General features: G+C 41.5%; 1 protein-coding gene across 2 annotated transcripts in view; it reads left to right on the top strand.

Annotated features, from left to right (window-relative positions):
* LOC139750904 (TAF5-like RNA polymerase II p300/CBP-associated factor-associated factor 65 kDa subunit 5L) overlaps window positions 1–27,490 on the top strand; it is a 233,290-nt gene that overhangs the window by 93,653 nt on the left and 112,147 nt on the right. For both annotated transcript variants that reach the window (XM_071665789.1, XM_071665788.1), the window contains exons 3-4: window positions 13,365–13,455; window positions 20,999–22,002. In XM_071665789.1, coding sequence (XP_071521890.1) covers window positions 13,365–13,455; window positions 20,999–22,002 — 1,095 coding nt within the window. The remainder of the gene's footprint in view (window positions 1–13,364; window positions 13,456–20,998; window positions 22,003–27,490) is intronic.

Consider the following 27,490-nt stretch of genomic DNA (forward strand, 5'->3'; position numbering starts at 1 on the left):
TGTTGGTGGGTGGTGGTGGTGTTGTTTGTGGGGGGGTTGTTTGGGGGTTGGTGGGGTGGTTGGTGTTTGGGTGGTGTTGTGGTGTGGTGGTTGGGGGTGGGGTGGGGGTTGGTGGGGGTTTGGGGGGGGGGTGTGTGGGGTTGGGGGGTGGTGGGTTGGGGGTTGGGTGGGGGGGTTTGTTGGGGGTGGGGGGGTGGTGGTTGGGATTTTGGTGGGTGGGGGGGTGGGTTGGGTTGTGGGGGGTTGGGGTGGGGTTGGTTGGGTTTGGGGGGGGGTTTGTTTGGGGGGGGGGTGGGGGGTGGGTGGGTGGGGTTTGGGGTGGTTTTTTGGGGTTGGGGTTTTGGGGGTTTGGGGGGGGGGGTGGATGTGGGTGGTGTTGGGGTTTTTGGGTTGGTGCTGGAAAATGAGATGTTTGAGGACAATATTTTGATGTGAGGTGGTTTGATCGAGTAAGTAATGAAAGGGTAAGAGAGATGTGTGGTAATAAAAAGAGTGTGGTTGAGAGAGCACAAGAGGGTTTGTTTGAAATGGTTTTTGGTCACATGGAGAGAATGAGTGAGGAAAGATTGACAAAGAGGATATATGTGTCAGAGGTGGAGGGAACGAGGGGAAGTGAGAGACCAAATTGGAGGTGGAAAGATTGAGTGAAAAAGATTTTGAGTGATGGGGGCCTGAACTTGCAGGAGGGTGAAAGGCATGCAAAGAATAAAGTGAATTGGAACGATGTGGTATTCTGGGGTCGACATGCTGTCAATGGATTGAACCAGGGCATGTGAAGTGTCTGGGGTAAACCATGGAAAATTCTGTGGGGCCTGGATGTGGAAAGGGAGCTGTGGTTTTGGTGCATTATTACATGACAGCTAGAGAGTGAATGTGAACGAATGTGGCCTTTGTTGTCTTTTCTTAGCGCTACCTCGCTCACATGAGGGGTGAGGGGTTTGTTATTTCATGTATGGCGAGGTGGCGATAGGAATGAATAAAGGCAGACAGTATGAAGTATGTACATGTGTATATATGTATATGTGTGTGTGTGTACATATACGCATACGTTGAGATGTATATATATATATATATATATAAGCGTGTGTGGACGTGTATGTATATACATGTGTATGTGGGTGGGTTGGGCCATTCTTTCGTATGTTTTCTTGCGCTACCTCGCTAACGCAGGAGACAGCGACAAAGCAAAATAATAATACAAAGATAAAAAAAAAATTATATATATATATATATATATATATATATATATATATATATATATATATATATATATATATATATATATATATATATATATATATGGGGTTGTTAGGGAGGTAAATGCAAGAGTTTTGGAAAGAGGGGCAAGTATGAAGTCTGTTGGGGATGAGAGAGCTTGGGAAGTGAGTCAGTTGTTGTTCGCTGATTATACAGCGCTGGTGGCTGATTCATGTGAGAAACTGCAGAAGCTGGTGACTGAGTTTGGTAAAGTGTGTGGAAGAAGAAAGTTCAGAGTAAATGTGAATAAGAGCAAGGTTATTAGGTACAGTAGGGTTGAGGGTCAAGTCAATTGGGAGGTGAGTTTGAATGGAGAAAAACTGGAGGAAGTGAAGTGTTTTAGATATCTGGGAGTGGATCTGGCAGCGGATGGAACCATGGAAGCGGACGTGGATCATAGGGTGGGGGAGGGGGCGAAAATTCTGGGGGCCTTGAAGAATGTGTGGAAGTCGAGAACATTATCTCGGAAAGCAAAAATGGGTATGTTTGAAGGAATAGTGGTTCCAACAATGTTGTATGGTTGCGAGGCGTGGGCTATGGATAGAGTTGTGCGCAGGAGGATGGATGTGCTGGAAACGAGATGTTTGAGGACAATGTGTGGTGTGAGGTGGTTTGATCGAGTGAGTAACGTAAGGGTAAGAGAGATGTGTGGAAATAAAAAGAGCGTGGTTGAGAGAGCAGAATTCTGGGGGCCTTGAAGAATGTGTGGAAGTCGAGAACATTATCTCAGAAAGCAAAAATGGGTATGTTTGAAGGAATAGTGGTTCCAACAATGTTGTATGGTTGCGAGGCGTGGGCTATGGATAGAGTTGTGCGCAGGAGGATGGATGTGCTGGAAACGAGATGTTTGAGGACAATGTGTGGTGTGAGGTGGTTTGATCGAGTAAGTAACGTAAGGGTAAGAGAGATGTGTGGAAATAAAAAGAGCGTGGTTGAGAGAGCAGAAGAGGGTGTTTTGAAGTGGTTTGGGCACATGGAGAGAATGAGTGAGGAAAGATTGACCAAGAGGATATATGTGTCGGAGGTGGAGGGAACGAGGAGAAGAGGGAGACCAAATTGGAAGTGGAAAGATGGAGTGAAAAAGATTTTGTGTGATCGGGGCCTGAACATGCAGGAGGGTGAAAGGAGGGCAAGGAATAGAGTGAATTGGAGCGATGTGGTATACCGGGGTTGACGTGCTGTCAGTGGATTGAATCAAGGCATGTGAAGCGTCTGGGGTAAACCATGGAAAGCTGTGTAGGTGTGTATATTTGCGTGTGTGGACGTATGTATATACATGTGTATGGGGGGGGGTTGGGCCATTTCTTTCGTCTGTTTCCTTGCGCTACCTCGCAAACGCGGGAGACAGCGACAGAGTATAATAAAAAAAATAATATATATGTTTTGGCTCTGAGTGAAACGAAGCTCAAGGGTAAAGGGGAAGAGTGGTTTGGGAATGTCTGGGGAGTAAAGTCAGGGGTTAGTGAGAGGACAAGAGCAAGGGAAGGAGTAGCAATACTCCTGAAACAGGAGTTGTGGGAGTATGTGATAGAGTGTAAGAAAGTAAATTCTCGATTGATATGGGTAAAACTGAAAGTTGATGGAGAGAGGTGGGTGATTATTGGTGCATATGCACCTGGGCATGAGAAGAAAGATCAAGAGAGGCAAGTGTTTTTGGAGCAGCTGAATGAGTGTGTTAGTGGTTTTGATGCACGAGACCGGGTTATAGTGTTGGGTGATTTGAATGCAAAGGTGAGTAATGTGGCAGTTGAGGGAATAATTGGTATACATGGGGTGTTCAGTGTTGTAAATGGAAATGGTGAAGAGCTTGTAGATTTATGTGCTGAAAAAGGACTGATGATTGGGAATACCTGGTTTAAAAAGCGAGATATACATAAGTATACGTATGTAAGTAGGAGAGATGGCCAGAGAGCGTTATTGGATTACGTGTTAATTGACAGGCGTGCAAAAGAGAGACTTTTGGATGTTAATGTGCTGAGAGGTGCAACTGGAGGGATGTCTGATCATTATCTTGTGGAGGCTAAGGTGAAGATTTGTATGGGTTTTCAGAAAAGAAGAGTGAATGTTGGGGTGAAGAGGGTGGTGAGAGTAAGTGAGCTTGAGAAGGAGACCTGTGTGAGGAAGTACCAGGAGAGACTGAGTACAGAATGGAAAAAGGTGAGAACAATGGAAGCAAGGGGAGTGGGGGAGGAATGGGATGTATTTAGGGAATCAGTGATGGATTGCGCAAAAGATGCTTGTGGCATGAGAAGAGTGGGAGGTGGGTTGATTAGAAAGGGTAGTGAGTGGTGGGATGAAGAAGTAAGAGTATTAGTGAAAGAGAAGAAAGAGGCATTTGGACGATTTTTGCAGGGAAAAAATGCAATTGAGTGGGAGATGTATAAAAGAAAGAGACAGGAGGTCAAGAGAAAGGTGCAAGAGGTGAAAAAAAGGGCAAATGAGAGTTGGGGTGAGAGAGTATCATTAAATTTTAGGGAGAATAAAAAGATGTTCTGGAAGGAGGTAAATAAAGTGCGTAAGACAAGGGAGCAAATGGGAACTTCAGTGAAGGGCGCAAATGGGGAGGTGATAACAAGTAGTGGTGATGTGAGAAGGAGATGGAGTGAGTATTTTGAAGGTTTGTTGAATGTGTTTGATGATAGAGTGGCAGATATAGGGTGTTTTGGTCGAGGTGGTGTGCAAAGTGAGAGGGTTAGGGAAAATGATTTGGTAAACAGAGAAGAGGTAGTGAAAGCTTTGCAGAAGATGAAAGCCGGCAAGGCAGCAAGTTTGGATGGTATTGCAGTGGAATTTATTAAAAAAGGGGGTGACTGTATTGTTGACTGGTTGGTAAGGTTATTTAATGTATGTATGACTCATGGTGAGGTGCCTGAGGATTGGCGGAATGCGTGCATAGTGCCATTGTACAAAGGCAAAGGGGATAAGAGTGAGTGCTCAAATTACAGAGGTATAAGTGTTGAGTATTCCTGGTAAATTATATGGGAGGGTATTGATTGAGAGGGTGAAGGCATGTACAGAGCATCATATTGGGGAAGAGCAGTGTGGTTTCAGAAGTGGTAGAGGATGTGTGGATCAGGTGTTTGCTTTGAAGAATGTATGTGAGAAATACTTAGAAAAGCAAATGGATTTGTATGTAGCATTTATGGATCTGGAGAAGGCATATGATAGAGTTGATAGAGATGCTCTGTGGAAGGTATTAAGAATATATGGTGTGGGAGGAAAGTTGTTAGAAGCAGTGAAAAGTTTTTATCGAGGATGTAAGGCATGTGTACGTGTAGGAAGAGAGGAAAGTGATTGGTTCTCAGTGAATGTAAGTTTGCGGCAGGGGTGTGTGATGTCTCCATGGTTGTTTAATTTGTTTATGGATGGGGTTGTTAGGGAGGTAAATGCAAGAGTTTTGGAAAGAGGGGCAAGTATGAAGTCTGTTGGGGATGAGAGAGCTTGGGAAGTGAGTCAGTTGTTGTTCGCTGATGATACAGCGCTGGTGGCTGATTCATGTGAGAAACTGCAGAAGCTGGTGACTGAGTTTGGTAAAGTGTGTGGAAGAAGAAAGTTAAGAGTAAATGTGAATAAGAGCAAGGTTATTAGGTACAGTAGGGTTGAGGGTCAAGTCAATTGGGAGGTGAGTTTGAATGGAGAAAAACTGGAGGAAGTGAAGTGTTTTAGATATCTGGGAGTGGATCTGGCAGCGGATGGAACCATGGAAGCGGAAGTGGATCATAGGGTGGGGGAGGGGGCGAAAATTCTGGGGGCCTTGAAGAATGTGTGGAAGTCGAGAACATTATCTCGGAAAGCAAAAATGTGTATGTTTGAAGGAATAGTGGTTCCAACAATGTTGTATGGTTGCGAGGCGTGGGCTATGGATAGAGTTGTGCGCAGGAGGATGGATGTGCTGGAAATGAGATTTTTGAGGACAATGTGTGGTGTGAGGTGGTTTGATCGAGTGAGTAACGTAAGGGTAAGAGAGATGTGTGGAAATAAAAAGAGCGTGGTTGAGAGAGCAGGAGAGGGTGTTTTGAAGTGGTTTGGGCACATGGAGAGAATGAGTGAGGAAAGATTGACCAAGAGGATATATGTGTCGGAGGTGAAGGGAGCAAGGAGAAGAGGGAGACCAAATTGGAGGTGGAAAGATGGAGTGAAAAAGATTTTGTGTGATCTGGGCCTGAACATGCAGGAGGGTGAAAGGAGGGCAAGGAATAGAGTGAATTGGAGCGATGTGGTATACCGGGGTTGACGTGCTGTCAGTGGATTGAATCAAGGCATGTGAAGCGTCTGGGGTAAACCGTGGAAAGCTGTGTAGATATGTATATTTGCGTGTGTGGACGTATGTATATACATGTGTATGAGGGGGGTTGGGCCATTTCTTTCGTCTGTTTCCTTGCGCTACCTCGCAAATGCGGGAGACAGCGACAAAGTATAAAAAAAAAAAAAGATATATATATATATATATATAGTGAGTGGTGGGATGAAGAAGTAAGAGTATTAGTGAAAGAGAAGAGAGAGGCATTTGGACGATTTTTGCAGGGAAAAAATGCAATTGAGTGGGAGATGTATAAAAGAAAGAGACAGGAGGTCAAGAGAAAGGTGCAAGAGGTGAAAAAGAGGGCAAATGAGAGTTGGGGTGAGAGAGTATCATTAAATTTTAGGGAGAATAAAAAGATGTTCTGGAAGGAGGTAAATAAAGTGCGTAAGACAAGGGAGCAAATGGGAACTTCAGTGAAGGGCGCAAATGGGGAGGTGATAACAAGTAGTGGTGATGTGAGAAGGAGATGGAGTGAGTATTTTGAAGGTTTGTTGAATGTGTTTGATGATAGAGTGGCAGATATAGGGTGTTTTGGTCGAGGTGGTGTGCAAAGTGCGAGGGTTAGGAAAATGAGTTGGTAAACAGAGAAGAGGTAGTGAAAGCTTTGCGGAAGATGAAAGCCGGCAAGGCAGCAGGTTTGGATGGTATTGCAGTGGAATCTATTAAAAAAGGGGGTGACTGTATTGTTGACTGGTTGGTAAGGTTATTTAATGTATGTATGACTCATGGTGAGGTGCCTGAGGATTGGTGGAATGTGTGCATAGTGCCATTGTACAAAGGCAAAGGGGATAAGAGTGAGTGCTCAAATTACAGAGGTATAAGTTTGTTGAGTATTCCTGGTAAATTATATGAGAGGGTATTGATTGAGAGGGTGAAGGCATGTACAGAGCATCAGACTGGGGAAGAGCAGTGTGGTTTCAGAAGTGGTATAGGATGTGTGGATCAGGTGTTTGCTTTGAAGAATGTATGTGAGAAATACTTAGAAAAGCAAATGGATTTGTATGTAGCATTTATGGATCTGGAGAAGGCATATGATAGAATTGATAGAGATGCTCTGTGGAAGGTATTAAGAATATATGGTGTGGGAGGCAAGTTGTTAGAAGCAGTGAAAAGTTTTTATCGAGGATGTAAGGCATGTGTACGTGTAGGAAGAGAGGAAAGTGATTGGTTCTCAGTGAATGTAGGTTTGCGGCAGGGGTGTGTGATGTCTCCATGGTTGTTTAATTTGTTTATGGATGGGGTTGTTAGGGAGGTGAATGCAAGAGTTTTGGAAAGAGGGGCAAGTATGAAGTCTGTTGGGGATGAGAGAGCTTGGGAAGTGAGTCAGTTGTTGTTCGCTGATGATACAGCGCTGGTAGCTGATTCATGTGAGAAACTGCAGAAGCTGGTGACTGAGTTTGGTAAAGTGTGTGAAAGAAGAAAGTTAAGAGTAAATGTGAATAAGAGCAAGGTTATTAGGTACAGTAGGGTTGAGGGTCAATTCAATTGGGAAGTGAGTTTGAATGGAGAAAAACTGGAGGAAGTGAAGTGTTTTAGATGTCTGGAGTGGATCTGGCGGCGGATGGAACCATGGAAGCGGAAGATGATCCTAGGGTGGGGGAGGGGGGCGAAAATTCTGGGAGCCTTGAAGAATGTGTGGAAGTCGAGAACATTATCTCGGAAAGCAAAAATGGGTATGTTTGAAGGAATAGTGGTTCCAACAATGTTGTATGGTTGCGAGGCGTGGACTATGGATAGAGTTGTGCGCAGGAGGATGGATGTGCTGGAAATGAGATGTTTGAGGACAATGTGTGGTGTGAGGTGGTTTGATCGAGTAAGTAACGTAAGGGTAAGAGAGATGTGTGGAAATAAAAAGAGTGTGGTTGAGAGAGCAGAAGAGGGTGTTTTGAAATGGTTTGGTCACATGGAGAGAATGAGTGAGGAAAGATTGACCAAGAGGATATATGTATCAGAGGTGGAGGGAACGAGGAGAAGAGGGAGACCAAATTGGAGGTGGAAAGATGGAGTGAAAGAGATTTTGTGTGATCGGGGCCTGAACATGCAGGAGGGTGAAAGGAGGGCAAAGAATAGAGTGAATTGGAGCGATGTGGTATACCGGGGTTGACGTGCTGTCAGTGGATTGAATCAAGGCATGTGTATGGGGGTGGGTTGGGCCATTTCTTTCGTCTGTTTCCTTGCGCTACCTCGCAAACGCGGGAGACAGCGACAAAGCAAAAAAAAAAGAAAAAAAAGTATATATATATATATATATATATATATATATATATATATATATATATATATTTTTTTTTTTTTTATACTTTGTCGCTGTCTCCCGCGTTTGCGAGGTAGCGCAAGGAAACAGACGAAAGAAATGGCCCAACCCCCCCCATACACATGTATATACATACGTCCACACACGCAAATATACATACCTACACAGCTTTCCATGGTTTACCCCAGACGCTTCACATGCCTTGATTCAATCCACTGACAGCACGTCAACCCCGGTATACCACATCGCTCTAATTCACTCTATTCCTTGCCCTCCTTTCACCCTCCTGCATGTTCAGGCCCCGATCACACAAAATCTTTTTCACTCCATCTTTCCACCTCCAATTTGGTCTCCCTCTTCTCCTCGTTCCCTCCACCTCCGACACATATATCCTCTTGGTCAATCTTTCCTCACTCATTCTCTCCATGTGCCCAAACCACTTCAAAACACCCTCTTCTGCTCTCTCAACCACGCTCTTTTTATTTCCACACATCTCTCTTACCTTTACGTTACTCACTCGATCAAACCACCTCACACCACACATTGTCCTCAAACATCTCATTTCCAGCACATCCATCCTCCTGCGCACAACTCTATCCATAGCCCACGCCTCGCAACCATACAACATTGTTGGAACCACTATTCCTTCAAACATACCCATTTTTGCTTTCCGAGATAATGTTCTCGACTTCCACACATTCTTCAAGGCCCCCAGAATTTTCGCCCCCTCCCCCACCCTATGATCCACTTCCGCTTCCATGGTTCCATCCGCTGCCAGATCCACTCCCAGATATCTAAAACACTTCACTTCCTCCAGTTTTTCTCCATTCAAACTCACCTCCCAATTGACTTGACCCTCAACCCTACTGTACCTAATAACCTTGCTCTTATTCACATTTACTCTTAACTTTCTTCTTCCACACACTTTACCAAACTCAGTCACCAGCTTCTGCAGTTTCTCACATGAATCAGCCACCAGCGCTGTATCATCAGCGAACAACAACTGACTCACTTCCCAAGCTCTCTCATCCCCAACAGACTTCATACTTGCCCCTCTTTCCAAAACTCTTGCATTCACCTCCCTAACAACCCCATCCATAAACAAATTAAACAACCATGGAGACATCACACACCCCTGCCGCAAACCTACATTCACTGAGAACCAATCACTTTCCTCTCTTCCTACACGTACACATGCCTTACATCCTCGATAAAAACTTTTCACTGCTTCTAACAACTTTCCTCCCACACCATATATTCTTAATACCTTCCACAGAGCATCTCTATCAACTCTATCATATGCCTTCTCCAGATCCATAAATGCTACATACAAATCCATTTGCTTTTCTAAGTATTTCTCACATACATTCTTCAAAGCAAACACCTGATCCACACATCCTCTACCACTTCTGAAACCACACTGCTCCTCCCCAATCTGATGCTCTGTACATGCTTTCACCCTCTCAATCAATACCCTCCCATATAATTTACCAGGAATACTCAACAAACTTATACCTCTGTAATTTGAGCACTCACTCTTATCCCCTTTGCCTTTGTACAATGGCACTATGCACGCATTCCGCCAATCCTCAGGCACCTCACCATGAGTCATACATACATTAAATAACCTTACCAACCAGTCAACAATACAGTCACCCCCTTTTTTAATAAATTCCACTGCAATACCATCCAAACCTGCTGCCTTGCCGGCTTTCATCTTCCGCAAAGCTTTCACTACCTCTCCTCTGTTTACCAAATCATTTTCCCTAACCCTCGCACTTTGCACACCACCTCGACCAAAACACCCTATATCTGCCACTCTATCATCAAACACATTCAACAAACCTTCAAAATACTCACTCCATCTCCTTCTCACATCACCACTACTTGTTATCACCTCCCCATTTGCGCCCTTCACTGAAGTTCCCATTTGCTCCCTTGTCTTACGCACTTTATTTACCTCCTTCCAGAACATCTTTTTATTCTCCCTAAAATTTAATGATACTCTCTCACCCCAACTCTCATTTGCCCTCTTTTTCACCTCTTGCACCTTTCTCTTGACCTCCTGTCTCTTTCTTTTATACATCTCCCACTCAATTGCATTTTTTCCCTGCAAAAATCGTCCAAATGCCTCTCTCTTCTCTTTCACTAATACTCTTACTTCTTCATCCCACCACTCACTACCCTTTCTAATCAACCCACCTCCCACTCTTCTCATGCCACAAGCATCTTTTGTGCAATCCATCACTGATTCCCTAAATACAACCCATTCCTCCCCCACTCCCCTTGCTTCCATTGTTCTCACCTTTTTCCATTCTGTACTCAGTCTCTCCTGGTACTTCCTCACACAGGTCTCTGCATTATATATATATATATATATATATATATATATATATATATATATATATATATATATATATATATTAATGTGTTAAGAAGTGCAACTGCAGGGATGTTTGATCATTCTCTTGTGGACGCTAAGCTAGAGATTTGTAGAGGTTTTCAGAAAAGAAGAGAGAATATTGGGGTAAAGAGAGTGGTGAGAGTAAGTGAGCTTGGGAAGGAGACTTGTGTGAGGAAGTGCCAGGAGAGACTGAGCACAGAATGGAAAAATGTGAGAAGAAAGGATGTAAGGGGAGTGGGGGAGGAATGGGTTGTCTTTAGGAAAGCAGTGATGGCTTGCGCTAAAGATTCTTGTAGCATGAGAAGCGTGGGAGGTGGGTAGATTAGAATGGGTAGTGAGTGGTGGGATGAAGAAGAAAGATTATTAGTGAAAGAGAAGAGAGAGGCATTTGGACGATTTTTGGAAGGAAGTAATGCAGATGACTGGGAGATGTATAAAAGAAAGAGGCAGTAGGTCAAGAGAAAGGTGCAAGAGGTGAAAGAGAGGGCAAGTGAGAGTTGGGGTGAGAGTATCAGTAAATTTTAGGGAGAATAGAATGATGTTTTGGAAGGAGGTAAATAAAGTGCGTAAGACAAGGGAACAAATGGGAAGATCAGTGAAGGGGGCTAATGGGGAGTTGATAACAATTAGTGGTTATGTGAGAAGGAGATGGAGTGAGTATTTTGAAGGTTTGTTGAATGTGTTTGATGATAGAGTAGCAGATATAGGGTGTTTTGGTCGAGGTGGTGTGCAAAGTGAGAGGGTGTGCAAAGCTTTGCGGAAGATGAAAGCCGGCAAGGCAGCAGGTTTGGATGGTATTGCAGTGGAATTTATTAAAAAAGGGGGTGACTGTATTGTTGACTGGTTGGTAAGGTTATTTAATGTATGTATGACCCATGGTGAGGTGCCTGAGGATTGGCGGAATGCGTGCATAGTGCCATGGTACAAAGGCTAAATGGATAAAAGTGAGTGCTCAAATTACAAAGGCATACGTTTGTTGAGTATTCCTGAGAAATTATATGGGAGGGTGTTGATTGAAAGGGTGAAGACTTGTACAGAGCATCAGATTGGGGAAGAGCAATGTGGTTTCAGAAGTGGTAGAGGATGTGTGGATCAGGTGTCCGCTGTGAAGAATGTATATAAGAAGTACTTAGAAAAGCAAATGGATTTGTATGTAGCATTTATGGATCTGGAGAAGGCATATGATGGAGTGTATAGAGATGGTCTGTGGAAGGTATTAAGAATATATGGTGTGGGAGGCAAGTTGTTAGAAGCAGTGAAAAGTTTTTATCGAGGATGTAAGGCATGTGTACCAGTATGAAGAGAGGAAAGTGATTGGTTCTCAGTGAATGTAGGTTTGCAGCAGAGGTGCATAATGTCTCCATGGTTATTTAATTTGTTTATGGATGGGGTTGTTAGGAAGGTGAATGCAAGAGTTTTGGAAAGAGGGGCAAGTATGCAGTCTGTTGTGGATGAGAGAGCTTGGGAAGTGAGTCATTTGTTGTTCGCTGATGATACCGCGCTGGTAGCTGATTCAGGTGAGAAACTGCAGAAGCTGGTGACTGAGTTTGGTAAAATGTGTGAAAGAAGAAAGCTGAGAGTAAATGTCTATAAGAGCAAGGTTATTAGGTACAGTAGGGTTGAGGGACAAGTCAATTGCAAGTTAAGTTTGAATAGAGAAAAACTGGAGGAAGTGAAGTGTTTTAGATATCTCGGATTGGATTTGGCAACGGATGGAACCATGGAAATGGAAGTGAATCATATGGTGGGGGAGGATGCGAAAGTTCTGGGAGCGTTGAAAAATATGTGGAAGTCGAGAACATTATCTTGGAAAGCAAAAATGGGTATTTTTGAAGGAATAGTGGTTCCAAGAATGCTATATGGTTGCAAGGCATGGGCTATAGATAGAGTTGTGCAGAGGAGGGTGGATGTGCTGGAAATGAGATGTTTGAGGACAATATGTGGTGTGAGGTGGTTTGATCGAGTAAGTAATGAAAGGGTAAGAGAGATGTGTGGTAATAAAAACAATGTGGTTGAGGGAGCAGAAGAAGGTGTTTTGAAATGGTTTGGTTACATGGAGAGAATGAGTGAGGAAAGATTGACCAAGAGGATACATGTGTCAGAGGTGGAGGGAACGAGGAGAAGTGGGAGACCAAATTGGTGGTGGAAAGATGGAGTGAGAAAGATTTTGAGTGATTAGGGCCTGAACATGCAGGAGGGTGAAAGGCGTGTATGGAATAGAGTGAATTGGAACGATGTGGTATACCAGGGTCGACGTGCTGTGAATGGATTGAACCAGGGCATGTGAAGCGTCTGGGGTAAACCATGGAAAGTTTTATGTTGCCTGGATGTGGAAAGGGAGCTGTGGTTTCGGTGCATTATACATGGCAGCTATAGACTGAGTGTGAATGAATGCTGCCTTTGATATTTGTTTTAAACTTTAGAGTTAGGTAGGGATTTTTTTTTTTCAGAAATGTACACATCTTGTGTACTGAGTTTCTGTTGTTCAATTTATGATGCCTTTACATAGTACAGGTTTTCTTAGAATGTAACCCCATCACAAGTCAAGTGATTTTGCTATAAATACCCTGAACCTTGTCACTCCAAGACCTCTGTATGGGTCTTCCACAGTGTGCAAGAAATCAGCCACATTCATCAGTCAGGACAACAGGTCAAGAAGTGTGATAACCTCATGTATTTATCAGGGCAGAGGAAATGCATGGCTTTTGATTTGCAGTGTTTGATATCTATAATTTAAGCCTTTTTTGTACAGATATTATCAGCAGTGCCATTCGTATGCTTTGCACTCACATTGCATGTAATAGTATCATAGTTGAAATTGTACATGGAATTTTTGTAAGTTCACTCTTTATCCAGTAAGCTATTGTTTTACATACAGACTGATATATCTCTTCATGAATATAATACAAACATTAATGATGTTACACTTTTCTATGCATTGTAAGCTTAGGCACAATATCAACATTTTGATTTTCTTTGTAATCTTATACCTCTGCTACAAGTTGAGTTCCCTCCCTATAGAAGATAATCAGTCAGAATGATAGGTAAGTTTACCTGAATGAAGTATGAATAGGGAGGAACTAGGAAAGTCATAAAAAGAAAACATATTTTCATTGAGCAATATACTTTATATACCTTTATTACAGGAGTGGTAAATATTTGGTGCGTTTAAGTGAACTGACTCTGAATTACTTCTTGAGATACCTCAAAGCCACTGAGAATCCAACTCTGCTGCAGGTAAATCCATTGTATTTGTGTGGAGGGTGAAGGGGATTTTTTGAGTTTTTACCTGTGTTAAGAAAGTAATTTCTGTTGCAAGATTTTGAGATATGTTTTCAGGAACAGGGTGGTGAGGGAGATAAACAGGGTAAAAAGATTTTTGTCCCTATATTTGTGTGAAACACCATGACACCATGAACAAATTATTTTGAGAAATGCCCATCAGTCTAGACTCGTGTTGGTAACCCTGCTTTCATGATTTTTTAATGTATTGTTTGCTAGCAACATTTCATGTCATTTGCTCTAGAAAATGTTATATTGATTCATATTTTGATGTAAATAACTTTATAGTGGAGCCATCATGATTGTGAAGAAATATTTCTTACATACATCATAACACTCTTACTGAGACAACATGAGTTTTCTGATTGTTTCTCAGTTCATCAGCCTCATCCAGGAAGATACTTTTTTTTTTTTACCCTGTGTACAAGCAAGGGTCCTGGATGCAAGGGTAGGAAGGGCAGGGGGAAAAGGGAGCAAATCAGTTGCTGTTTGCAGCTGGGGGCAGATATGAGAAAGTCTTTGAGAGAGTATGAAAGGAGAAAGTTGAAAGTAAAATAAACAAAAGCAGAGTGATGAGGTGCAGCAGAAAGTGACAGGATGGTGTGAATATGTTTCAATGTGGAGGACCTAGAGGAGGTAGAGTGCTGTGGGTGCCCAGGAGTAGGTGTGGCCATTGATGGAACCATGAAAAGTGAGACAGACCATAGCATGGAAGAGAAGGCTGGGGTCCTGGGTAAGTTAACCCCTCAGCATCTCATGAAGATTTTCTTTCCAGCCCACTGAAATTCATATTTTTAAGTTGTTTACAGGGACCTATCGATTTATGCAATAATTACTCTTGAAAACAGTTACACAAGTCAAAAATGCATAAATCATATATTGTAGGTAATGGAGATTAGGGGATTTCATTATTGATAAGACAGTACCAGTTGGTATGCCAGTGAAAAACTACACTACAGTATACACATAACAGGAAATATATGATACTTCATATAATATACATATTGTAAAGTAAATTCTGTTATTGAGATAGACAAGAACAAACTTAATCCCAATACTTGAATTTACTGCTGTTCATAAATTGCCTGCTGGTGCTGTTAGGGAGCAAGGAGTTGAGTAGAGTGGCTATAGGGGAAGAGGGTTATCTGGGTCAGAGACGTTGTTGTGGAAGGTAGTGGTGATGGTTGACTGAGTTTACCTATGACTTCACTAGATGTTGATGGCTGGTCATCCATACGAGTACCCTGTTTCTTCAAAAAGAATTATAGTGTTGTCTGTTTAGCCATCATTGTCAAATATGGTGAGAGCAAGGTCATTGTTTTGAAATGCTTCAGCTAACCTCTCTCTAGTGAGAGGACACACTTGCTCACCTTCCTCTTGTTTTGCAAGCACTTCCTCATGGTGTTCCCTCTCCAACTGAAACAGATCTTCATTTGAGAGCTCTTCCACATCACCCTTCTCGATCTCATCAAAACCAACTTATTTTCCATTTCCACTGTATTTATGCATTATTGATACTTTGGTGTTGATGCTTGTAAACCTCAGAATCCATTAACAAATTGAAGGCAAAGCTTCTGCCATACTCCGTTCATGCAAACACTGGTGATTTTCATTCAGGCTTCATTGATGATCATGATGGAATCTTTGATGTGATTGTGATGGAATCCTTGATGATGAAGGACTTCACAGTCATCTGGCCTTTGTCTTTATCCTTCATGTGCTTTGCAAATGATCTACATAGTAGGTGCTATATTTCACCCCCTGGTCCTTGAGCAGGATTAGAGATAGTGTTGCGAGAAAAAAGACTTATGTGATGTTTTCACTAAAGTCCTTTGTTGAAGGTGGATGGCCAGGAGCATTATCAATAAAAAGAAGAACATACAGGAGGGTGAAAGGTGTGCAAGGAATAGAGTGAATTGGAACAATGTGGTATACTGGGGTGGATGTGCTGTCATTGGATTGAACCAGGGCATGTGAAGCATCTGGGGTAAACCATGGAAAGGTCTGTGGGGCCTGGATGCGGAAAGGGAGCTGTGGTTTCAGTGCATTACACATGACAGCTAGAGACTGAATGTGAATGAATGTGGCCTTTTTTTTTATATTTTCCTGGTGCTACCTCCCTTGGGGGGCTGCTATTACATGTATGGCGGGGTGGCAACAGGAATGGATGAAGGCAGCAAGTATGAGTATGTACATGTGTATATATGTGTATGTATATGTATGTATATGTTGAAATGTATATGTATGTATTTGTGCGTGTGTGGGCGTTTATGTATATACATGTGTATGTGGATGAGTTGGGCCATTCCTCGTCTGTTTCCTTGTGCCACCTCGCTAATGCGAGAGATGGTGATTAAGTATGATAAATAAATATATGAATATGAAATATTTGAAACAATTCAACCTTTTGTTATGAGACATAGGCAGTTTTGAGGATGGGTAAATGTGTATACACCATAGATATGGATATACTTTGGTGGAAACTTCCTATTAGAACTTCTCAAGTTGGAATTAGGAGTCCAGGAAATAATGAGTAGCATTGGAAAACTTAAAGAAGAGAAAGAGAATATGATTAATGTATTATTGGTGCAGTATTTGATGTTAATAAATAAATCACACAAGTAACTTTGATTCATTGCTGAAATCTTATTTTATTTTTTCTTTAAAAGTAACAGTGTAGTCAGTGTTCATTAGAGTAAACTTTTATTGTTCTTCAGATGTTTAGATGATAGAGTAGACTTATTGTTGGATATGAGTGTCATCTTGCAAATACTTAGGTTAATGCTTCATATTGCACACACACACACACACACACACACACACACACACACACACACACACACACACACACACACTTCCCCGTCCATGGCTTCCTCATCTCATCAACAACTACACAGTCCAAGGTCTGAGCAACCCTTTTCTTAAATTTCTTTACTACTTCTCCTTGATGCTTTGGGGGGACAAAGATTATGATGGGGATTAAGATGGCCTAGAGACTGACTATATGAGCAAATAGAGCTTGTGGAGTATTAGCTTAATATTGACAACCTTGTTTGCAGATGATACTGTGTTGTTTGCTGAGATTGAAAGGAGATGGAAAAGGCTGTAAATGTGTTTTATGGTGTGTGTGTAAGCATAGGTGATTAAAAGTAAATGCAAGTAGAAGTAAAGTAATGGCTTTTGAAAGGAAATGGTGAAAGTATAGATTTTTCAAAACCTTATAGAGTGAAACAAGAAAGTTTACTAAACTGAGAGAGAGAGAGAGAGAGAGAGAGAGAGAGAGAGAGAGAGAGAGAGAGAGAGAGAGAGAGATTATTTATGTTGGAACTGTCTTGGGTAAGTTTGATGATATACAGGGTAGAAGAGTCACTGAGTTCCTTAATAGACTTATGAAAGATAGAGGTGTAGGCATGGAAGTGAAGAAAGGATGAAGGGACAGCGTAGTCTTCCTGACCCTGACCTCTGCAGCCAAAACATGGATTTGGAATGAATCACAGAAGTCAAGAATCCAGGCTCTGGAAATGTGCTGTTTGAGAGGAGCACGTGATAGGACTAGATGGTATGGAGAAAGAAATGAAGAGGTGCATGACAAATGCATTATGGCAGGGAATGCAAAGGGAATGAATTGTGAATGGTAGAGTAGGTAAAACGTAATACCTTGAGGTGGTTGGGGCATGTGGAAAGAATGCAAGACAGGGAGTTAACAGGGATAGTGTATAACAATACAATTAATGGTTGATGTGCAAGGGAAACCACCTGTGACATGGTGAAATAGAGTGAAAGAGTGCTGGAGAGAGAGAAATAGTGAAAAAATGTTTGGAATGGTGTATGTGAAGGAAACATGTAAGAATAAGGATAAGTGGAGACTTGCCATGTTCACCCACTTGATGGGAGTTCCCAAAGGGAATGGGCATCAGATTATAGATAGATAGATAGATAGATAGATAGAGTATATGAAACTATTCAAGGGATTACCGTAGTTTCTTACAAAAATAACTTCCTCACAAGTTTTCACTGAGTATGTTCGTGTTGGACTGGCTAGTCTTGGTGATAAGTGCTGGCATAAACATTTTCCTTAATCTAATGCGAAGAGATTTTTAACCATTGATAAATAGGATAAATAGGAAGGTAGACAATCAACTTCCATTCATATTCATGAAAAAATGTTTGAAATTGTCCCAGACTCTGGCATTAAGCTTCACTAGACTTAGTTTATGTGTAACCCACACCACTTGAGCACCATCCCCCAACCCTTCCTTCCAGAAATCCTGGATCCACCTACGCTTCTACTATGGAATGTGGTGAACCTTCAGTGCTGTGATTATGGTGGTGGTGGTGAGGACCGTCATCACAGATGTGCTTAGAGCCATGACCATGTGACATTGAAACAGGCTTCAAGTTAGGTATTACTTGCGAACAAAACTGAAAAGTATACATTACATCACCTTGAAGTTTAGCTCAGGATACTCATCTCACATAGGTTAACTCATCTGACTCAGACTCAAACATTGTTTTAAATTTAAGCCAATCCATAGTCTGGGCAGCCCCATTGCTGTAATTTCACAAAATTTATCCCTTTAGCAGATATGTGTCACTATAATAGAATATCTCAGCTATTATGATTAAACTGTTGTGCAAACAATCAAGATGACTTATTGTTATGGCAAACAGCTAATGCACTTGAATAACATTTCTTCCATGAAATGTCACTGATTACATCATTTTTTATTATGTAAGCTTCTTGGAACATTTTGTAAGGCACAAGGTTGGGGAACCCCTTACTCCTCCACCAGCTCCTTTGGTCTCCTTATGTCACACCCCCTTGCAGCCAACACTACCATTCTGCAAATAGCACATTAAAGCCAATAATTTTACAGTTCATAATCTCAATGGAAACTCTAACCTAACTGGAAATGGCAGTGATAGAAGTAAGAAGATTTGCTAACAAATGCATTAATATGGGCTTGGGATTACCCTCTAACTAGCAAACTACATACCCTGTTTTCCTTGGGATAGGAATCCCAACCCCATGGTCTTACATCACATCACCTTGCCATCACCTTAATCCAGCTTATAGTAGATAAAAGGCAATAACACTATATCTGAAACCAAACAGAATGTATCAATAATCATAGAGAACTGTTGCTTACTTTTACACTTCACCCTGGCTGCTATTAAGAGGTTGTTGTCTGCCCATTCAGTTGCATATAGTAGAATCTATACAACTACATTGAAGTGGGCTCATGTGGTATACAGGCACATCATGTAGTTGCCACTGCTTGCTAGAGGGCACCAACTTTACTGGCAGACACCAACACTATTTTAGATGGGGTTAAGTGATTTGTGTCAATACAATTAGTGCAGATACACTTGCGCCAACTTCATTGGCAGGCATTATATATTTATGTGATTTCCAAAATATTTCAAATACAGTACTCAAAAAGGTTGTCAAACTTTATTAGCGTGTTGACTTTCTATGGTCAAGGAGAAAAGGTAGAGACTTAGAAGTAATGATGTATGTGAGTGTGCAAGTAAATATTTACCTTTGTTTACTGCCTCATCATCTCTCAGTTACAATTCAAGCTTAGTACATTGCCATAGTTATAGAATAAAGTAAATGTTGCTTTTGTTAAGACTGTGTGATAACTGTTTTATTTATTTCTCTAATGGCGCACTAGGGACATTGTTGCAGTTCCTGGGTTACAAAGCATTGATATGGGGGCTGATGGCATGAACAAAACATCTGATAAGGAAAGAGCAGTGTGACTAAAGGGAGGTTGAGGATATTTAGACTAGGTGTTTGCTTTGCAGAATTTTGAAAGAAGTACTTGTAGAAAAAGAGAGAATTGTATTTAGCACCTATGGCTCTGAAGCAAGTGTATGATATGGTGGCAGAGATGCTCTGTGAAAAGTGCTATGTATATATAAGGTAAATTGAAAAGTACTACTGGCACTGAAAATTTTTTGCCAGAAGATTAGGACATGTGTGAGTAGAAATATAGGAGGATGAGTGGTTACTGGTGAAAGTGGGTTTACATCAAGGATGTGTGATGTTGCGATGGCTGTTTGATCTATTATGAAGAGGGTAGTGAAGGATGATGATAAAAGGTTCTTAGGGTAAGGGACGGGTCTGTGGTATGCTAAGGGTGGGATACCATGGGAGATGAATTAGTTGCTGTTTGTAGATCTCATGGTTTCTCCAGAGAGAAACTATCAAGGCTAATGACAAAGTTTGGGAGAATGCATGAAAGGATAAAGTTAAAGAGTAAGTGCTAACAAAAATAAGGTTATGAGATGTAGCAGGTGATGATAGAGGAGGGTCTGAATTTATATTAGAATGGGGAGGAAGTGGAGTGCTTTGAGAACCTGGGAGTTAACATGGCAGCTGTTTGAACCATGGAAGATGGAATGAGTCGTAGGGTGGTAGAGGGGGCTACGATACTCTATGTACTGAGAGTAGAGTGAAAGGACAGGTCAGTGTCTGTTAAAGATGGGTATGGTTGAAGATATAGTAGTCCCATTAGTATTGTATAGATTTCAATCGTGAGTCTTGAACACAAGAGAACTACAAAGGATGGATATCTTAGAAATGAATGCCAGAGGACAGTATGTGGTGTGAGGTAGGCCTATTGTGCAAGGATTGACAGTGTAAGAGTGAGGTGTGGTAACAAGCACAGTCTGATTGAGAGCTGACCGGGGTTTGCTGGAATGGTGTGGATTTAAGAATAGACTAAATGCTGAAAGACTGACTAAGAAGATATGTTTGTCAGAAGTAGAGGAAGAAAGGGGAAGGGAAGACTTAGAAGATGGAAAGGTGGACTGAAGGAAGCATGGGGTACTAGGGCCTGAACATTCCAGAGGGTTAGAGGTGTGCATGAGATTAAATTAATTGAATTTATTCATTTATATTTGCCAAATGACCAATTTCTAAGAGAGAGTGCTGGTGTTACCCAGGATCTCTTTCCACAGGCTCCTGCAACTCAAAGCTGTGTTACTTCCAGTGAGAGGGAAATCTGAACTCCTTTGAAGTGAGGGGTTCTTTGATAAGACTTTACTTCCAGTGAGGCAATCTTGCCAATGGTGACTATTCTCTTGCAATATAACCTTTTGCAGATGGAGTCCGATAACACCAATGAATTGACTGAGTGTAGTATACAGAGGATGATGTGCTGTTAGTAAGCTGAACAAGGGCAAGTGAAGCAGTCAAGGTGATTCCTAGAATAGTGTGTGGGGCTTGGATGTTAATGTTGGGCTGTGTTGTTAGTACATTACTTATGCTGGATGTGTGCAGATTAGGCTGTTGTTCATGTGCTCCTAATACCATGTATATTTCATTGTTTGGAGAAATGTGTTCTGTGTGTGTATTACATGTCTTTTTTGAAAAGCTTCCCTTGCTTCTTTGTAAAGAAGAAAACAGTATGATCATATTAATGTCAATATTTTCATGTTTTTTTCCAATGCATTATTTCCCCAGTATAAGTTTTTCTTTGAATTGCAGATCTTCAATTCATATATAGAGGTAGAGGTAGATGACTCTGGTGCTGGCGGTTCTGGAGCAGTTTTCCGCAGTCCAGATCCAAGCTCCACTTCTTCAAATGCATTAGTTAATGGCCACACACCAGAATCCATGTCATCAGATACAGTAATATCTACAGCAGATGGGTTGGATTGTAGTCAGGAAGAGCTCCAAAAAGTGAAAGATGTAATAGCTCAAGTAAAATTAGCTCAGCCTGCCTCACCATCATTGTGTGTATATACAGTTTCTAATGCATATAATGGCTTGAGTTGTGCTAGTGTTAATGCAGAAGGCAGGTTGCTGTCATGTGGGTTCGAAGATAGTGTCATCAAATTGTGGAAACTAACACCTCCAGTGCATAATGTAGGGTTTGGAAAAACTAGCTCTTTGGTAGGACCCAGAGGTGGAATATCACATACCCTATTAGCTTGTGATAATTCGCGTATTGAAGATGATGGTGAAGGCTTAGAAGAGGAAGAAAGAGAAGAAGAAGAAGCAGCAGCAGAATCAAGGAATGGTGGGAGAAGAAGAAACCGTGGAGGAGAGCTTTTTGCCTTAAGGGGACACAGTGGACCTGTTTTTGACACTGCCTTTATCCATGATTCATCTCATCTCCTATCTGTTAGTGAGGACACAACCATGCGTCTTTGGAACTTAGAAAGTGGTCAAGCAGTTGCAATGTACAAGGGCCATTACTACCCTGTATGGTGTGTGGCTGTTTCTCCACTTAGTATGTATGTAGCCACTGGATCATATGATACCACAGCCAGAATATGGTCCACTGACTGCACGTATCCTTTACGAACTATGGCAGGCCACACTCAAGCTGTGGATTGTGTGGCATTTCATCCCAATGGCACATATGTAGCCACTGGGTCTTGTGATCGGACAGTTAGGTTGTGGCAAATAACAGATGGTGATGCAGCACGAATTCTCCTCCATCATAAGGCTGCCATCAATGCTATAGCATTTTCTCCTAATGGAAAGTAAGTGACACTGTAAATTGCATTTTATATAATTTTCATTTTTTAACTGATGGAAGTATTTTATGATGATGATACAATTAGAATATTAAGGATTTGCAAATTTCCACAATCTGGGATTCTTTGCATTCAAGATTACTGCCATCTTGGAGTGGGAGTTTCCATTAGATAATTTCTGCATTTTTTATTAGATGCATGTATCATATGTTTACATATATTCTTAACAAACATTTTAGAACCTGCATTAAGCATAGAAAGCTTTGTTAAGGGTATGATATTAGATCTCACTCTGTGGCCCATAGCTCTAAAATCCATAAAGATAAAAGATCTGCATATTGCTTTGATCCAAGGATTGAAAATTATTTATGTTCTACCTCTGACTAGATGCTTACCTATGGATGAAGAGCTATAGTCCTTCCAGAATCATTATTAGAATAAGGTGTATGTTAACTGAAGTACATTATCCTTGATAAAGAGTAATTGTGCATTTGAATTATTTTAATGGAAAGTAATGATGGATGACATATGTGGCACAGTTATAATTAGGAGAACAGAGTGAAGTTTGAAGATGTATGAAGGAAATGGGGTGTGAAAAAAAGATAGAAATGCTGCTTAGATGAAAGTCTGAGATGGTATAGTCATAAAGAAAGTATGGTAGGTGATAGTATGCCTTCTCTCATGACTAGCTTTATCCTTAGACTCTTCCAGGTATGGTTCCAATCCTTTTGGCAGTTTATTTACACAGACTGGGAATAAGTGGTCCCAGGACAGAGCTCTGCACTACATTGCTGGTTATTCCCACCCAGTTTGAGAAAGTGTCTATGACATATGTCATTTGTTCCTTTTCACGCAGGTAAATTTCAGTTTGAAGAAGTAAATTTCAATCTGAAGAAGGCATCCTTTTTTTTTGACACCAAGAAAGTTTTGTTATTTTTGAGAACTCTTTTTATGGAATGACTAAATGCTCTATGGCATAACAGTAACATGCAATCTGCCCACCTATCTTTTTCATTTAGACCAGTGCTTACTCCATCATGGAAGTCCAGAAGATTTGTTATGCCTAGGTTCTTCCCCTTGAAATTATGCTGTGTTTGATGTGCAGTTATTCTTATTTTTTTTTTCATACTATTCGCCATTTCCCACGTTAGCGAGGTAGCGTTAAGAACAGAGGACTGGGCCTTTGAGGGAATATCCTCACCTGGCCCCCTTCTCTGTTCCTTCTTTTGAAAAAAAAAAAAAAAAAACGAGAGGGGAGGATTTCCAGCAACCCACTCCCTCCCCTTTTAGTCGCCTTCTACGACACGCAGGGAATACGTGGGAAGTATTCTTTCTCCCCTATCCCCAGGGATATATAAGCACTTAAACCATTTGTTTTTTTATTATCTCTTCTAATGTTATATGAACCTTGTTTATTAGAAAATTTTTTTTTATTATTATAGTATTATTATTATTTTGCTTTGTCACTGTCTCCCGTGTTAGCGAGGTAGCGCATGGAAACATATGAAAGAATGGCCCAACCCACCCACATACACTTGTATATACATACACGTTCACACATGCAAACATACATACCTATACATCTCAACATATACATATATATACACACACAGACATATACATATATACACATGTACATAATTCATACTGTCTGCCTTTATTCATTCCCATCGCCACCCCGCCACACATGAAATAAAAACCCTCTCCCCCCTCATGTGTGTGAGGTAGCACTAGGAAAAGACAACAAAGGCCACATCGTTCACACTCAGTCTCTAGCTGTCATGTAATAATGCCCTGAAATCACAGCTCCCTTTCCACATCCAGGCCCCACAGAACTTTCCATGGTTTACCCCAGACACTTCACATGCTTATAGTTGTGTTACTGGAGTGATAGTTTTCATACATGGTGCTTTGACAAAAAAATAGTGAAATTGAAAAAATGTAGCTTAGACATTGAAGCTTATTGATACAGTGGTTAAATTGATGAGAACTACTATTGACGTTTGTGTAAATAAATTAAACATTTCCTTTTTCCATAGCCGGAGGTTGAACCATTATGTGCATTCATTTTTTCATTTCATTTCAAGCTAGAAGTTTCAGTTTTCTAAATTGTTTCTTTAATTTTTCACATGTATATATATGTATGTGTGTGTGTGTGTGTATGTGTGCGTGTGTGTGTGTATGTGTGTGTATGTGTATATATATATGTATATTATCCCTGGGGATAGGGGTGAAAGAATACTTCCCACGCATTCCTCGCGTGTCGTAGAAAGCGACTAGAGAGGACGGGAGCGTGGGGCCAGAAATCCTCCCCTCGTATTTTTTTTTTTTTTTTTTTTAACTTTCTAAAATGGGAAACAGAAGAAGGAGTCACGCGGGGAGTGCTCATCCTCCTCGAAGGCTCAGATTGGGGTGCCTAAATGTGTGTGGATGTAACCAAGATGTGAAAAAAGGAGAGATAGGCAGTATGTTTGAGGAAAGGAACCTGGATGTTTTGGCTCTGAGTGAAACGAAGCTCAAGGGTAAAGGGGAAGAGTGGTTTGGGAATGTCTTGGGAGTAAAGTCAGGGGTTAGTGAGAGGACAAGAGCAAGGGAAGGAGTAGCAGTACTCCTGAAACAGGAGTTGTGGAAGTATGTGATAGAATGTAAGAAAGTAAATTCTCGATTAATATGGGTAAAACTGAAAGTTGATGGAGAGAGATGGGTGATTATTGGTGCATATGCACCTGGGCATGAGAAGAAAGATCATGAGAGGCAAGTGTTTTGGGAGCAGCTGAATGAGTGTGTTAGTGGTTTTGATGCACGAGACCGGGTTATAGTGTTGGGTGATTTGAATGCAAAGGTGAGTAATGTGGCAGTTGAGGGAATAATTGGTATACATGGGGTGTTCAGTGTTGTAAATGGAAATGGTGAAGAGCTTGTAGATTTATGTGCTGAAAAAGGACTGATGATTGGGAATAACTGGTTTAAAAAGCGAGATATACATAAGTATACTTATGTAAGTAGGAGAGATGGCCTGAGAGCGTTATTGGATTACGTGTTAATTGACAAGTGCGAGAAAGAGAGACTTTTGGATGTTTATGTGCTGAGAGGTGCAACTGGAGGGATGTCTGATCATTATCTTGTGGAGGCTAAGGTGAAGATTTGTATGGGTTTCCAGAAAAGAAGAGTGAATGTTGGGGTGAAGAGGGTGGTGAGAGTAAGTGAGCTTGGGAAGGAGACTTGTGTGAGGAAGTACCAGGAGAGACTGAGTACAGAATGGAAAAAGGTGAGAACAATGGAAGTAAGGGGAGTGGGGGAGGAATGGGATGTATTTAGGGAATCGGTGATGGATTGCGCAAAAGATGCTTGTGGCATGAGAAGAGTGGGAGGTGGGTTGATTAGAAAGGGTAGTGAGTGGTGGGATGAAGAAGTAAGAGTATTAGTGAAAGAGAAGAGAGAGGCATTTGGACGATTTTTGCTGGGAAAAAATGAAACTGAGTGGGAGACGTATAAAAGAAAGAGGCAGGAGGTCAAGAGAAAGGTGCAAGAGGTGAAAAAAAGGGCAAATGAGAGTTGGGGTGAGAGAGTATCATTTAATTTTAGGGAGAATAAAAAGATGTTCTGGAAGGAGGTAAATAAAGTGCATAAGACAAGGGAGCAAATGGGAACTTCAGTGAAGGGCGCAAATGGGGAGGTGATAACAAGTAGTGGTGATGTGAGAAGGAGATGGAGCGAGTATTTTGAAGGTTTGTTGAATGTGTTTGATGATAGAGTGGCAGATATAGGGTGTTTTGGTCGAGGTGGTGTGCAAAGTGCGAGGGTTAGGGAAAATGATTTGGTAAACAGAGAAGAGGTAGTAAAAGCTTTGCGGAAGATGAAAGCCGGCAAGGCAGCAGGTTTGGATGGTATTGCAGTGGAATTTATTAAAAAAGGGGGTGACTGTATTGTTGACTGGTTGGTAAGGTTATTTAATGTATGTATGACTCATGGTGAGGTGCCTGAGGATTGGCGGAATGCGTGCATAGTGCCATTGTACAAAGGCAAAGGGGATAAGAGTGAGTGCTCAAATTACAGAGGTATAAGTTTGTTGAGTATTCCTGGCAAATTGTATGGGAGGGTATTGATTGAGAGGGTGAAGGCATGTACAGAGCATCAGATTGGGGAAGAGCAGTGTGGTTTCAGAAGTGGTATAGGATGTGTGGATCAGGTGTTTGCTTTGAAGAATGTATGTGAGAAATACTTAGAAAAGCAAATGGATTTGTATGTAGCATTTATGGATCTGGAGAAGGCATATGATAGAGTTGATAGAGATGCTCTGTGGAAGGTATTAAGAATATATGGTGTGGGAGGCAAGTTGTTAGAAGCAGTGAAAAGTTTTTATCGAGGATGTAAGGCATGTGTACGTGTAGGAAGAGAGAAAGTGATTGGTTCTCAGTGAATGTAGGTTTGCGGCAGGGGTGTGTGATGTCTCCATGGTTGTTTAATTTGTTTATGGATGGGGTTGTTAGGGAGGTGAATGCAAGAGTTTTGGAAAGAGGGGCAAGTATGAAGTCTGTTGGGGATGAGAGAGCTTGGGAAGTGAGTCAGTTGTTGTTCGCTGATGATACAGCGCTGGTGGCTGATTCATGTGAGAAACTGCAGAAGCTGGTGACTGAGTTTGGTAAAGTGTGTGAAAGAAGAAAGTTAAGAGTAAATGTGAATAAGGAAGTGAAGTGTTTTAGATATCTGGGAGTGGATTTGGCAGTGGATGGAACCATGGAAGTGGAAGTGAATCATAAGGTGGGGGAGGGGGCAAAAGTTTTGGAAGCGTTGAAGAATGTGTGGAAGTCGAGAACATTATCTCGGAAAGCAAAAATGGGTATGTTTGAAGGAATAGTGGTTCCAACAATGTTGTATGGTTGCGAGGCGTGGACTATGGATAGAGTTGTGTGCAGGAGGATGGATGTGCTGGAAATGAGATGTTTGAGGACAATGTGTGGTGTGAGGTGGTTTGATCGAGTAAGTAACGTAAGGGTAAGAGAGATGTGTGGAAATAAAAAGAGCGTGGTTGAGAGAGCAGAAGAGGGTGTTTTGAAATGGTTTGGTCACATGGAGAGAATGAGTGAGGAAAGATTGACCAAGAGGATATATGTGTCGGAGGTGGAGGGAACGAGGAGAAGAGGGAGACCAAATTGGAGGTGGAAAGATGGAGTGAAAAAGATTTTGTGTGATCGGGGCCTGAACATGCAGGAGGGTGAAAGGAGGGCAAGGAATAGAGTGAATTGGAGCGATGTGGTATACCGGGGTTGACGTGCTGTCAGTGGATTGAATCAAGGCATGTGAAGCGTCTGGGGTAAACCATGGAAAGCTGTGTAGGTATGTATATTTGCGTGTGTGGACATATGTATATACATGTGTATGGGGGTGGGTTGGGCCATTTCTTTCGTCTGTTTCCTTGTGCTACCTCGCAAACGCGGGAGACCGACAAAGCAAAAAAAAAAAAAAAAAAACTTCACATGCTCTGGTTTAATCC

Source organism: Panulirus ornatus, chromosome 10 (genome assembly GCF_036320965.1).
Source record: "Panulirus ornatus isolate Po-2019 chromosome 10, ASM3632096v1, whole genome shotgun sequence".
In the NCBI taxonomy this organism is placed as follows: domain Eukaryota; kingdom Metazoa; phylum Arthropoda; class Malacostraca; order Decapoda; family Palinuridae; genus Panulirus; species Panulirus ornatus.